This window comes from Glycine soja, chromosome 17 (assembly GCF_004193775.1).
Source record: "Glycine soja cultivar W05 chromosome 17, ASM419377v2, whole genome shotgun sequence".
NCBI lineage: Eukaryota > Viridiplantae > Streptophyta > Magnoliopsida > Fabales > Fabaceae > Glycine > Glycine soja.
The window spans coordinates 12570737-12585323 of NC_041018.1; the positions used below are offsets into that span (position 1 = coordinate 12570737).

Below are 14587 nucleotides of genomic sequence, written 5' to 3' on the forward strand. Positions count from 1 at the left end.
ATCCATCGGCTAGAATTTTGCTTGTCATCATAGATCAAATATTGGCCCAGAAAGTTACCAATGTTCTGACCAACAATTATCATTGTGAAGCCAAGATGGATGTTATGAAACTGAATCCAAATTGATATTTTATGTAGAGGCACTTGACTGAGGACTTCACTTTTCTTGCTGAGAAAAATAGGTTACAAAACTTTTTATCGCCTAGTATTTAATGCTGCTAACATTTGCAAACTAAAATACTAATTTTATATAAAAAAGTCATGTAAATAAATTTATATCATCATCTAACTGTTACTTGTTATTTATTATAAATTTATTGAATTTAATAATAATTATATTTTTCATCGGTTGAAATCAAAGACCATATCTAATAAATTTATAATACTCACTTCCTCTTTTCAATCAATAAATTCTTTTAATTTATTTTTTCAATAATTATCCTGAAGGTGAGATAAACAGTGATTTATGATTAAAGGATACACCGTGATCACCATTAAACTTATTATATATTATATTATTAAATAAAATAAAAATCTAAAATATTGAAATTTAATTTAATTTAATAATATTTGGATAAGCCTGTTACAAAATAATAGTACATGGGAAATACTAGTAGCAGTACATGTTAAAAAAAAAAAAAGAACAAATGGAAAAGTGGGAAGAAAATAGAGGTAGTTAGTTCCGCTCCTTTGTCTGTTTTCGAATTGGATTCTCTCTATATATTTCCCCTCGTTCCTGTCGTCTTTTTCACCCTTCTCTTCTCTTCTCTTCTCTCACAAATTCGTCAATCAATCTCCCACCGAGTTCCCAACATGGCTGAATCGGTGGAGCTTCCGAGTCGCTTGGCGATTCTCCCCTTTCGGAACAAGGTCCTCTTGCCCGGCGCCATAATCAGAATCCGCTGCACTTCCCCCACCAGGTACCTCTCTCGAAATTTCCGTTCAATTAATCGAAATTATAAACTTTCCGACCTCGAATTCTTGTTTCACACGCTCGTTTCGTTTGATCTGCGGTGGAATTTTTTGAATTGAAGCAACTACAACTGCTGCTGTCTCTGTTTATTTGATTTCCTTTCGTGTTCGCCGGTTAATTTACCCTAAATAGTTAAATTTTTTTACAGTCTGAAAGTTTATAGAGATGGCTACTTTAGAGTTTTAGACTATACTAGTTCTTAAATGATATATATAGTGAAATTAGACTCCGAATTTTAATTTTGACAAACGGAAAGAAATGTGTATTTAGATTTTAGGTACGATTGATTTAGTTTCCGGTGTCAGGATAATGAGAGAATTACGGAGTACTACTGTTCGCTAAATATTTTATTTTCCAATAATACACTCTTTTTCAACTCCTTAACGCGTTATTATTATTACTTCTCCCTTGATAAAGTTATGGGTCCCTCTTTAACAAGTTATGGGCCTTTTCCTATTTAATTTGTCACAACCGTAGTACTTTTGTCAGTTGAAGTAAATTTCACGTGACAGTAAAGAGTGTATTACTGACATTGAAATTATGTTTCTAAGGATTGCTTTGACTTATAGGATTTGTTTTTGGGCTATAGTAGTTTACTCAAAAGGTGACGCATTGACTGTAACAAAAAGGTCAACCTTTTTTTATTTCTGCATGTCTTTAAGCATTACGTGTGACTGTTTCCTTGCTTTTCTGAAGTGTGAAGTTGGTGGAACAAGAGCTTTGGCAGCGAGAAGAGAAGGGGTTGATTGGCATCCTGCCGGTGCGTGATGTTGTTGAAATTAAGCCAGTGGGTCCCACTGTATCTGAAGGTGATAAACTGGATTATTTTTTTGTTTCTTCCTTTAGAAAATGAACTAGTGTGTTTGGATTAGATTTGTGGTGAGCAATAATCAATTATTTTTAATGGTGAATGCAAAACAACAAAATAGTTGCTTTTACTTTTTCATGCTACCACCATGATTTTGATTTGAAGAGTTGAATTGATTCTTGGTGTTATCCAAACACACTAGAAGTCTGGTTTGCTAATATTAATTTTTATTCTTCCGTTTCCTTGTATGTGCAGGAGCTGATTCAACAAATCAGAACTCAAAAGTTCAAGGCGGTTCATTGGATTCTCGTAAGCTTGATACAAAAAAGCAGAATGATGTTGTTCATTGGCATAACAGGTATAGCTCAAGTGAATACCTTTTGGATCATTTTGAGAAACTCAGATCAGGTTACTTGATAATAATAATATAATAATGTTATACATTCTAACAGTTTATCAGTCCATCTGGAATCTGTATTAAGTTGTATCACTCAAACATTGATAATAACGTTATACATTGTAACGGTTCATAAGTCAGTTGTCTTTTTCTTTTTTTGGTTGAAGTGATGTCTTCTTTTATATTTCTGCCTTCAGATTTTCACAATTATAAAATTCTAATAATTCTATATTTATAAAGTGAAAAACTTATGGCCTGTTTAGTTTGAAAAACTTTATCTTTTTTTCACTAATAATTATGAAAATATCACTTTATTTTCACTTTGTTTCTTATTTTCAAAGATTTGCATGGGAAATTGTGTAACCAACATTTTGGTGTTTTCACCATTTCCTTTACAAATCATTTAAAAAATAAAAAAATTGAAAACTAGGTGGAATTTGTGAAATTATTGGAGAAATCAGGAAATGAAAACAAAAAGTTTTTTCTTAAACCAAACTAGCCTTGCTTATCTTATCAAAGTAAAACCTGCAAAGTAAGGTTGATTTTAATGGGCCTTCGGTTCCAGGGGGGTAGCTGCCCGACCATTACATTTATCCAGGGGAGTGGAGAAACCAAGTGGGAGGGTCACATACACAGTTGTTCTTGAAGGTTTATGCAGATTTAGTGTCCAGGAACTGAGCACAAGAGGAATATACCATACTGCGAGGATAACTTCCCTTGAAATGACTAAGACTGGTAAGTTGTTAATCTTTTTCTTTGGCATTAGCTTTTGTATAGGAAATCTATATTTTTATTCCCTTATGGTTTTCTTGGTATTTAGTTACAAATTAAAACAGCAGTTAGGATATTAATGATAACAATATGTATTATTTAAGAGTTGTATAGCTGATAGTGATATGCTTCCACCAAAGATTTTATATTTTATTGTGATATTGTCTATAAACAAGTAAATGATTATTTGGAGACCTATGCCTTCCACTTGATGTAAATGCTATATATTGCAGTTTTTGTTTTATGCCTATGAACATTCAATGTTATAACTTTTTATTGTATACTTTCTAATGAGGAAAGGGCATTTGAATTTAAAAGGCCTTGAAGTATTTTTATATGTACTAAGAAGGCCACTGAAAGCACCAGTTGAGAGAGTATATTGTATGGTTTTTAGTCCTATGATGGGAGGAAGTTTTTAAAAGGATTTGGTCTTTAACTGTGTGTGATGGCATCGTGTAATCCATATAGTAGACAACACTTAGTGGAATAAGGTTTTTGTTGTTGTTTTCAGCTTACAAGTTTGCCACATTTTAGCATTATGGTAAAAATGGAGAAAATAATTTTAGATTAGTTTGCTGATGTTTCGATCACTGATAAGATTTAATTCATTATCTCTGAAGATGCTGAGTTGCTTCCATTTTTCTAATCTAGAACTGGAACAAGTGGAGCAAGACCCAGATTTCATAATGTTGTCTCGCCAATTTAAAGCTACTGCAATGGAGCTTATTTCTATTTTGGAGCTGGTAAAGCTTTTACCTTTAACACTTCTACTAAATTGACTGAAAAACATGGAAATGCTATTTGAGCATTGAGCTTTAAAAGCCCTAGTATTCTTTTAAGATTGGTTGAATAATATCATTATAGTCCATGTTTAAAATTTGAATAAAATATTTTGGGTTATAGATATGAACTTTTGTTTTATAGTTATAAACTTAAAGATTTTGGGAATGCCATCCTTTTTTGTGTTGTGTTTGTATTAGTAGCACATTTCCTTGCTTGTTTACAGAAACAAAAAACTGGTGGAAGGACAAAAGTCCTTTTGGACAACGTTCCAGTTCACAAGTTGGCTGATATATTTGTTGCTAGTTTTGAGATAAGTTTTGAAGAACAATTATCTATGCTGGATTCAGTTGACCCTAAAGTGAGGCTTTCAAAAGCAACTGAGTTAGTTGACAGGCATTTACAGGTGAGTGATAGGGTTACTGATGCTTGATATGGTTCTGGTATTGTATCATCTCTAATTCTACTCGTGTCTGTCTATGTCAACAGTCGATACGTGTAGCTGAGAAAATTACACAAAAGGTTGAAGGACAATTGTCAAAATCTCAAAAAGAATTTCTTTTGCGCCAGCAGGTTAGTTTTCTTGCTCCTCTTTATGATATATTTCTCAAATACAAATGCAAGGGTATAGGTGTTAAATTGAGAAAAGAGTTAGACCTTACTAAAATTCAATAACATGTTTCAAGCCAATAGTTTTTCCAGACTATTATGACAAGTAGGAAGTCTGTGTGCACAGTATGCATTAGTAGATAATGTTTTGTCTTTCCTTAATGGCACTTATGGCAGTAATATATGACATGTAAGTAAATAAGAATCTATTTTGTCAAGAATTAAGAAAATCTTGGCCGGCTTTGCAGCAGATGAGCATTTTTCTGCTTTGTTTATGTGTGTTAATCTAATTGAAATGTTTTTGTTATCTGTTTTATGTAAAATATATTTTAGATAAGGGCTATAAAAGAGGAACTTGGTGATAATGATGATGATGAGGATGACCTGGCTGCCCTTGAAAGAAAGATGCAAAGTGCAGGAATGCCTCAGAATATATGGAAACATGCACATAGAGAGTTGAGGTACTTTTCAATGGAAACATAATTAGACATGGTGATGAACTGATTATTGATCTTTGTGAGGGAATTACTTGCTATAAATGTTTTGTTAAAGGAAAGCAAAATGATATTATCATTATTCAAGTGATTTTATAGCCTTGAAGACACAATCAATTCATTTTACTATAATTTCTGTCTCAGGAGGCTTAAAAAAATGCAGCCTCAGCAACCAGGGTATAACAGTTCAAGGGTTTACCTAGAGCTTATCTCTGATCTTCCCTGGCAGAAGGCCAGTGAAGAAATTGAACTGGACTTGAGAGCTGCACAGAAACGGCTGGATAGTGATCACTATGGTTTAGTGAAGGTTAAGCAACGGATAATTGAATACCTGGCGGTTCGCAAGGTTGCCAAACACCTGTTACTATGCTTTTCTTGTCTTTGTAAAATTTAATGTGTTACTAATTTAAGTGCATGCATACATTACAGCTTAAACCAGATGCAAGGGGTCCTGTGTTGTGCTTTGTTGGACCACCAGGTGTTGGGAAAACATCATTGGCATCTTCTATTGCTGCTGCTTTGGGAAGAAAATTTGTACGCATATCCCTTGGTGGAGTCAAGGATGAGGCTGATATTAGAGGACATAGGAGAACATATGTTGGAAGCATGCCTGGGAGGCTTATAGATGGATTAAAGGTTCAACTGCATTGAAAATTTTGAACATTATTAGTACTAATAGCTTCTGATTTGTATGACATTTGCAAATACATGTGAGAGGTTATTGATAGTTTTAGATTTTGATACATGGAATGCTTTCATTTTCTTGTTTGCTTTTTGTTATTTGATTTTGTCCTAGTGAATGTGACTAGAACTGATTTGGTATTAGGATCCAGAGATGAAATCTGAAATTCCTAAATGCTTATACAAAACTATAGTACAGAAAATGCTGATTCAGTAATTTTTAAATTGGAACCTTGGAGCGTTCCATTGTACAGAATGAAAAATACGTTTATGAGGATTTGGTGCATATGATAATTCTTACTTCTTTCAATGCATTCTCATTTGGAATAAATCTGAGTTTTAGACATGCAGTAACAATAGGAAAGAAAGATTAAGAAACAAATGCTACGTTATCTAACAATGATATTAGAGACCACTGAAGTTGAAGGATTAAAATGTTGATACGCAGGTTAACAAACAGTAATGATTGCTGATTAGTGAATTCATGTGGCTGAGTTCATTGTTCTCACTTCTTCTATGATCATATTATTTTAGGTTTCTTTTTGTTGTGCAATTTAGAATACTCCAGAGAGAATATAGAGGTTAATAAATAGTTTTGATTAGTGAATTCATGGGGTAGTGTTCTTTATTCTTTTATGATGATATTATGATGTAAGGCTTCTTTTTTGTTTTATAATGTAAAGCATTGCATCCATATTTGCTAATTATTGTGTGTTTGTACGAAACCTAGATAATTTTAATTATCATATTTTATGGATGCACAGATATAAATGGAGAAGACATTATCTCTTATATTAACATAATGCTTCATAACAAGTATTTTAAAGCTGGTATATTGATTTTTTTCTTTCTCTACACATTGTAACACATACTTGAAGTCATTAAGGGCAAGCGTTAAGATTGGACCAAACAAAATTGAATATATATAATATAGTTGTTGCTGTGTTTTTCCGTCATGAAATCTTAGACTGATTGATGCTTTTCACATGTAACCTACAGAGAGTAGCTGTTTGCAATCCTGTCATGTTGCTTGATGAAGTTGACAAGACAGGTTCTGATATTCGTGGAGATCCAGCTTCAGCATTGCTAGAGGTTCTTGATCCAGAACAAAATAAATCGTTCAATGATCAGTATCCTTTACTCTTAAAGATGTGTTCCCTCAATTTGCTCTTCTCTCCTGTTGGATGTGATGATATATGTACATAGATATCCTTTCTGATGAATAAAATTTCTCTTTATACACACCCCACCCAGTCACACACAAAAGACTTAAGTTGAAATAATGAATAATGCAACAGCTATTTCCTGGTTGGGGAAACCTGTTCTTTTGCATTTTTACTCTCTGGTTGCTAGCTAACTAACAATAGATTTTTGTGAAGATTTCGCCATCTGCCTTTTAGATGATTCGACTGTTAAGGATAAGTTAATCTTAATTTTAGTTGACTTCTTTTAGTAAGGGAATTGTGTTAATGTATACCCTGATATATGTATTACTTGACCAGAGTTGTTCATTTTTTCTTTTTTCGCTCCTTATAATGTTCATTGCTGAGGATGATATCTTATCCTCCTTGTTACTGACATCAAATCTTTCCTCTTATTATTCACTAATATTTCATCTTCTACTGTAAAAACAAAAGCAAAAAATAATCTGTAGTTGTTCCTTAATGTTAGCTAGCTATTTGAATGTTCCGTTTGATCTATCCAAGGTAGTTTTTGTGGCTACAGCAAATAGGTTGCAACCCATTCCTCCACCACTTCGTGATAGGATGGAAATAATTGAGCTTCCTGGATATACACCTGAGGAAAAGCTCCACATTGCTATGCGGCATTTGATTCCAAGAGTTTTAGACCAGCATGGATTGAGTTCTGAGTTTCTTCAGATTCCTGAGGTACTGAATGTATTTTTATATAAAAATAGTTTAGAAAACTGAAAAGTTTCTGCTCATTAAGGGACAGTGCCAAAGAAAAGGAATAAGGAGACAGATGATGTATTTTTAATTTTACATGAAATAGATTAGTGTATGAGTGAGCAATTAATTTTATAATTATCCATAACTGTAAATATTTTTTTCAGTCTTCACAATCTTGGAAAATTACTGGTTTCTGTGTTTTGATTAGGCCTTACAACATATTGATTGAACATCAAAAGTATTTCTTTACTAATCTTTACGATCACATTCTTTCCTTCTACATGTTATTGTTCTAAAGAGATGCTATAAAACTAATGAAAACATATGAAGCATATTAGTCTCAACTGAAATACTTTCTATATCGTTTGTGTTCTTAGAAAGCAATTTTGTATAGAATTCTAACAAAGAACTGTATGTAGGCAATGGTGAAGCTTGTCATTCAGAGATATACTAGGGAAGCTGGTGTGCGAAACTTAGAGAGAAATCTAGCTGCCTTGGCTCGAGCTGCTGCAGTAATAGTTTTAGAGCAAGAACAAGTAGTTCCATTAAACAAAGGGATGCAGGGACTTGCTACACCACTTGTGGAAAACAGACTTGCTGATGGGACTGAAGTTGAAATGGAAGTGATACCAATGGGTGTCAATAGTCGGGACATCTCAAGCACGTTTAGGATTGCCTCTCCATTGGTTGTTGACGAAACTATGCTTGAAAAAGTGCTTGGGGTAATTGATGATGATATATTATAATGTGTGTTTACAACATTTGTTTGATATATTACATGTGAATGAACTGGCTTGGTTATGATGTCATCATGGAAGATTTTTCATAAGCAAATCTTGAAGGAAAATTAATTTGATGTCATTTAATGCAGCCCCCAAGATTTGATGGCAGAGAAGCTGCAGAACGTGTGGCTACCCCTGGGGTCTCTGTTGGGCTAGTTTGGACTGCTTTTGGTGGAGAAGTTCAGTTTGTGGAGGCTACAGCTATGGTTGGGAAGGGTGAACTGCATCTCACTGGACAACTTGGTGATGTAATAAAAGAATCAGCTCAGATTGCACTGACATGGGTAAGCAATCAAATCTAAGTGGCTTAATTTTCCTTCCATCTTGATTAGTTTTATCTTACTAGCATCTCAACATTTTTATTGGACCATTGGAATAAGGGGTCTAACAGTTCCGTATTAAAAAAATCTATAGCATCTTATGTGTAAAAGATTATCTAGGGTTGTGGTTTTCTAATAAGCATTGTATCTTGAGGCTTTGTTCCTGTTTCGATCCAATTACAAGGAGTTGCGTTTGTAAGGTCTTGAGCTCTGCAACTGTAATGGTTAGCTCTTGTGGTGTGGTCCTCCAAATGTTCTTATCAATCAATATTTAGAGCTTTCCATCATGTTTCTCAGTTGCAAATGAGTGGCATGGGTGGTGAAGCTAACATTGCCGTGTTTGTTGAGACCAGTCAAAGGGTTAATGCATGGTTAGCCCACATGGGTGCTGGGGTTATAGAATGTGGTGGGATGTTAGGATCCAATTGCAAGGTATGAGACTTGAGTTCTATATTAGCAACATGGGATTCTAGAGGTTTATAAAGGGCTCTTCAACTATAACGACTAGCTTTTGTAATGTGGTTCTCTTAGGGTTCTTATCAGTTCTCTTTGAGAACAACAAGATGAAATAGGTCTAAAGTAACTCTAATATTTTAAGACGGAACCCATTAAGAGTTTGTATGAAAAAATAAAAATCCTTTGATATATCTCGTGGTGTGCACTAGTGACATTTTCTTTAATTTTTTAGCCTTAATTTGGTCATTTGCATTGAAGGCTGCATTATATGTTTGTCGCTACACATTGGCTGTCATGTTTATCTTTTTGAATACATGCCATCTGACTGTTATATATGCTCAACACATGGATTAAATAAAGAACCGTTACTTGCCTTTTTACTATCAAGGATTGATTTTGTAGGTAAGGGCAAGGGCTACTGATCTTAGGCTTGCTGCTACAGAAGGATTTAATATTTTGGAGGGCCGTGATGTACACATACATTTTCCTGCGGGTGCTGTACCTAAAGATGGGCCCTCAGCAGGTGTGACTTTGGTCACAGCACTGGTATCACTTTTCAGTCAGCAAAGGGTGAGATCAGACACGGCTATGACCGGAGAGATGACATTGAGGGGTCTTGTTCTACCTGTTGGTGGTGTCAAGGATAAGGTAAAATTCTAAATCTTTTTAACCTTTGTCAACTTTTTGAGAAAATGACTTTAATAGAATGAATTCAGAGCTTAGACTTAAATTAAGTAACATACTAATAATAAGGAGAGAAAATATAGTAAGATGAAAATCTAACAAGAAAAATAAGAAATAAAAGTAAAGCACCCGTGATGGGATAATATGAGGGGAAGGCTTATATATATATATATATATTTTACCAAACGAAATTAACCGATTACCAAGCAGAATTATACGAACCCAGTTTGCCATTACAAATGGAATAAATGCTTTTGCAGAGTTAGTTTGCAATTTGTGCCTGGCTTTTAATGTATGGATCATATGATCAAACAACATATTTCAGACAGTAAAAGATTAAGACTGTAAAAGGTGGTATGAAGTGACTTTTTTCAATGTTTCACAGATATTAGCTGCACATCGTTATGGTATTAAGAGAGTTATTCTGCCTGAAAGGAACTTGAAGGACTTGGTTGAAGTACCATCGTCAGTGCTATCCAATTTGGAGGTAATTCTGCTTCCATGTTTGCAGCATCGTTACACAGTTTTACAGTTGTACGCTGAGCATGTTTCCTACTAATCTAGACAAGTATTTGGTAATTGATATTTAAAATTCAATCTCTAATTCACTTTTAACTGATATATTTTCAAATCAACAGTATGCCTTGTATAGGCCTGTTTTCATTTTCTACATTTTTATGGTGCTCAATCAGGTCCTTAAATCGCTTATCATCAATTTACCAAAAAAATACATCTCTTATCATCACTGAAATGAAGCACAAAATCACACTTCCCTTTTTAACTTAACAGGTCCTGCTTGCTAAACGAGTGGAAGATGTGTTAGAGCATGCTTTCGATGGTGGGTGCCCTTGGAGGCAGCACTCAAAGTTATAGCAGCATCCTTGCTTTGCAGGACGACTTAGTACACCTTCGTGTTTCAATCAGTAATGGCTTGTATATCAATTCAACATTCGCTCCTCTCCTGATCTATCATCGTCATTGTGATATCGGGGTCCGAGTTTGAGTACTTTGTCCTATTCAACTAATCGTAGTTAAGCAAAAAACTCAAGAAACCAACAATTTGGATGGGAGCTGAGCTGACATCTCCATTTATCATAGGGAATCCAGTCCACCACAGTTTTAGTGTGTAAATGCTTTAGCTTGAGACCAACTATTGTGGAAGAAGGTGAGCAACTGCATCCTTTGAGTGCTCTCCATACAACATCTCCGGGTCACACTTTTGTAAATTATTTACCCTGTCACCACATATATACATTTTTAATATATATTATGCATAGATCGTAACAAGAGAGGGCTTCCTCTCTCTTTAATGTGGTTCCTTCTTCCTGCATGTCAATCCTTTTCTTTATGTTTTAGTCTTTAGTCAGTAAGGCCGAGTTTTGAAATATGTTGTCAACTACATAGTTATTATTATTCCTGCAACATTTGGGCTTACAGAGATACATTAATCTCACCTCGAGGAGACAAGTAGGGGTTTATTAGACATGTGACATGTTAGATGTGAGACTCTGTCGAGCAATCTCTTGAGATATCATATAAGAAATAAAAGATTGAATCATGAAATTAGAAATTACAAAAATGAAACATTATACAATCAATAAAAATTCACACTATATTAATGCGTTCTCATATAAAATGTTCAGGCTATATGTGATGTGTATATGTCGCTGTAATTTAATAGGTTCTAACTTATATACATTTATGTATTTTATCGAAAGAATAACATAAACTTGTTTTTTATAGAACAAAATTTGAATAAAAAGTAGCTTTTAATTAAGTTGGCGGGATGAGTTATTTTACAGCTTCCACAGAGTTTAATTGTACAGTCTTTCCCTTGAATCTCAACGACTTTTTCTTTCATTGATTTCCTATTTTAAGTGAATTTTTATCTTTTATTTTATTTTAAATTATCTTTATTTATTATGAGGTATTGATTTGTTTTAAAACTATTCGTATTTTTATTTTTTAAATTTTTATTACATGAAATAGATTTTTTTTACTGAAATGAGTAAGTAATTTAATTAAATAAAAGTTGATATTTTAAAATATTTATAATTTTATACTTTAAATTTAATTTTGATTTTAGATTTTTAAAATTTTTTCTTTTGTAGTTAAATTTGTGAAACTTTGATCATAACAAAGACTTAAGTATGTTTTAGTTTCTTGATAAATTAATGAATTTTATTTTTGATTCCTAATAAATTTTTTTATTGAATTTCTGATAAAATACTTTTTTGTCTTTGTTATTTTTTTTAATCCTTTTGATATATCTATTTTTATTTTAGTTCTTATAATATTTTATTATTTTATCTTAGTGTTTTTGAAAAATATTTAATAAAGACTAATAATAAATATTTCAAATATTTTATTCATATTTATTTTATCTTTCATTGTCATGATGAAAGATGAGTATCTTATATTCTCACAAAGTTATTCTCTACAATGACCACCTATCTCCAATTCATTATTTCACATTTTTCTTTCACTATAAAAATATTTTGCTTTGAATATTCTCATTGATGGAAATTTCACTTTACAATATTCTCATTGGAAAGTATTTTGCTTTAAATCCCCAAGTCATTAGTCTCCAACCTAAGTCAATAGTCTCCAACCTACTTCTCTAGCATAACAATATTAAAAACATGCAAGTTTCTGAAACCTAGGCCTTCAAATTCCTTTTTCATTGAAAGTTTTTCCCAATTAAGTCAATGTATTTCTTTTGATGAGTTATTATTTGAACACCAAAAAAAGAATTCATCATCTTTTTCCGTTCATCTTGAAGAGTAAGTGACAAAAGAAACACTCTTACAATAAGAAGGTATATATTGAGGAGCAAATTTAATGAGAGTTTCTTTACCATTCTTTGACAGATGCTTTGTGGTCTAGTAATTAATTTTCTTCCACATTCTATCCTTGAGAAATTCAATAATAACCTTTTTCTTTCTACCAATGATGGAAGGTAGCCCAAGTACTTCCGTGTGCATATACTTTGTGAGGCACCAATGAGTGAGCTGAAGTTCAACCACGTAACCTATATATAAAAACACATTTCTCAAAATAACAAATGACATCAAATATTAAATAACCCAAAAGCCACAAGTAGTAGCTTTTATCTAAGCATGAAAAATCACGTCTCTTGATGACCAAACGTATTATGTTTAGCGCGAAATCTAATCTATAATAACATGATAGCTCTTTCGAAATAGGCACTTATAGTTTTGGATCCTAGCAAAGATTGTGTTGCCTGCGCTTATCAAATGTTTCGCTTAATTTGTTAAGCGTGAATGCGTGAAGCAAGAAACTATAGCAAAGGTTGGCACCACGCACCTTGATAAATGACAAAATGGCCTTTAATTAATCTGGTTGTTATGTGTTTGCGTAGTGAAAAAAACCACGAAAAATAATGGGATCTTTTCATTTCATTTTAATATTTTATAAAATGCAACAATATTCTCTCTCTCTCTCTACCATAATATTAGTATCCGGTGAACATATGTTTGGATTCACACCTTATTTGCCATGTCAACATCAACACTAAAGAAAAATTGCCAAAATTTGAAATCACCAGTGACCAAATGTGCAATAAAATTTTGAGGGAACACAATTATGCACAATCATGAAACTAGATGGATAAAAAAGTGAGTTTAAGTGAAAATAATAATATAAGTTTTAATACATAATTTATTATATAATCTTAATCGTAATTTTAATTAAAAGTTATAGTTTTTCCCCTATATAATTATTATTAATTACTCAATAAAAATAATATATTACGTATATTATTAATTTTTAAACTACGAACCTTTTGCTTACTAATTTTTACACTCTTAATAAAAAAATATTTATTATCAGACGTGTTTTGTACATATCTCATTAAATAACTCAATTTAAAACACACTAGGATTGGCCTAATGATAAAAGTTTGAATAATATGTATGTAGTCTTAAGTTTAATTATCATCGCCATTGTAAAAAAATCAATTTATTTTTGGGAAAAAAGATAATCATGTATGTAATATATATATATATATATATATATATATATATATATATATATATATATATATATATATATGTATGTATGTATAAATAAACTTAAACAAACGGACTCAATTGTGGTGTTGATAACAAAAGAAGTGTTTATTTTTCCTTCTAATTTGTTAAATTCTTATAATTAAAAATATCTCAACTAACTCTAATCCAAAATTACATGAGAAATTTAATAACACTATATGCTACTCTTCTAAAGTGAAAAAAAAATATGTGAAATAAAAAAGCAAAGCTTTATTTACTGTTGATTTAAATTGATGTATTTTAAATACAATTAACTTGAAATTTAAATTAATCAAATGATATATATATTGGCTCTCACTTTTTTACTTTTGATATCTCTTCACTTTAACGGACTTCAATCCATCGATACCACACTAGTGCAAGGAGAGTATATCTCATCACACAATTGAATAAGAATTCATCTGATCACTTCCCAATTTTTAACGATATATATGTAACCCATCTTTTGCTAAAAACAACAACGGATGTTACAAGGAGAGTAACGTTAACTCGTTTTTTCTTCTTCAAAAGTATGTGGTTTTAAGCTTTCATCAGACTTGTTATAATTTTAACTTTTACGTAACTTTTAATTATTTTAATATGATTATGCATGTGGCTTCGATGTTCTATGGATAAGAGCCCGCAATGCGTTACGTGACAAAATTTCAAGTGGCTTCTAGTATGACGCTTATAGAAAGATTGTCACAAAGAACCCAATCAAAACAGAAAGCAACAGAATTTCAGTTTCAATTTAGCCTTGAGACAAAGTTTTCATCAATTCATTAATTAACGTGTAGCATCAGATTCCTACCGAAACACCAACTTCAATAAAAAAAAAATATAATAATGTGTCGATCACATTATAAAGTCT

At 32.4% G+C, this 14587-nt stretch overlaps 1 protein-coding gene across 1 annotated transcript; it reads left to right on the forward strand.

The window, feature by feature from the left end:
• The first annotated feature begins 812 nt into the window (after positions 1-812).
• On the forward strand, positions 813-11222 carry LOC114392606 (lon protease homolog 2, peroxisomal-like). The gene is made up of 17 exons (XM_028353800.1): positions 813-919; positions 1669-1781; positions 2036-2138; positions 2743-2912; positions 3600-3691; positions 3955-4134; positions 4218-4301; positions 4671-4798; positions 4976-5177; positions 5261-5467; positions 6512-6642; positions 7188-7401; positions 7842-8144; positions 8294-8488; positions 9383-9628; positions 10050-10151; positions 10454-11222. The coding sequence occupies exons 1-17, from the start codon at positions 813-815 to the stop codon at positions 10535-10537; spliced, it is 2661 nt and encodes an 886-aa protein (XP_028209601.1). The 3' UTR covers positions 10538-11222.
• Positions 11223-14587: the final 3365 nt, after the last annotated feature.

Bases quoted from the DNA above. Each gene is read 5' to 3' on its own strand.
- LOC114392606 (XM_028353800.1), top strand. From the start codon at position 813: ATGGCTGAATCGGTGGAGCTTCCGAGTCGCTTGGCGATTCTCCCCTTT. The intron at 4,302-4,670 runs GTTAGTTTTCTT...AATATATTTTAG, and splicing joins AATTTCTTTTGCGCCAGCAG to ATAAGGGCTATAAAAGAGGA. The intron at 8,489-9,382 runs GTAAGCAATCAA...TTGATTTTGTAG, and splicing joins CTCAGATTGCACTGACATGG to GTAAGGGCAAGGGCTACTGA.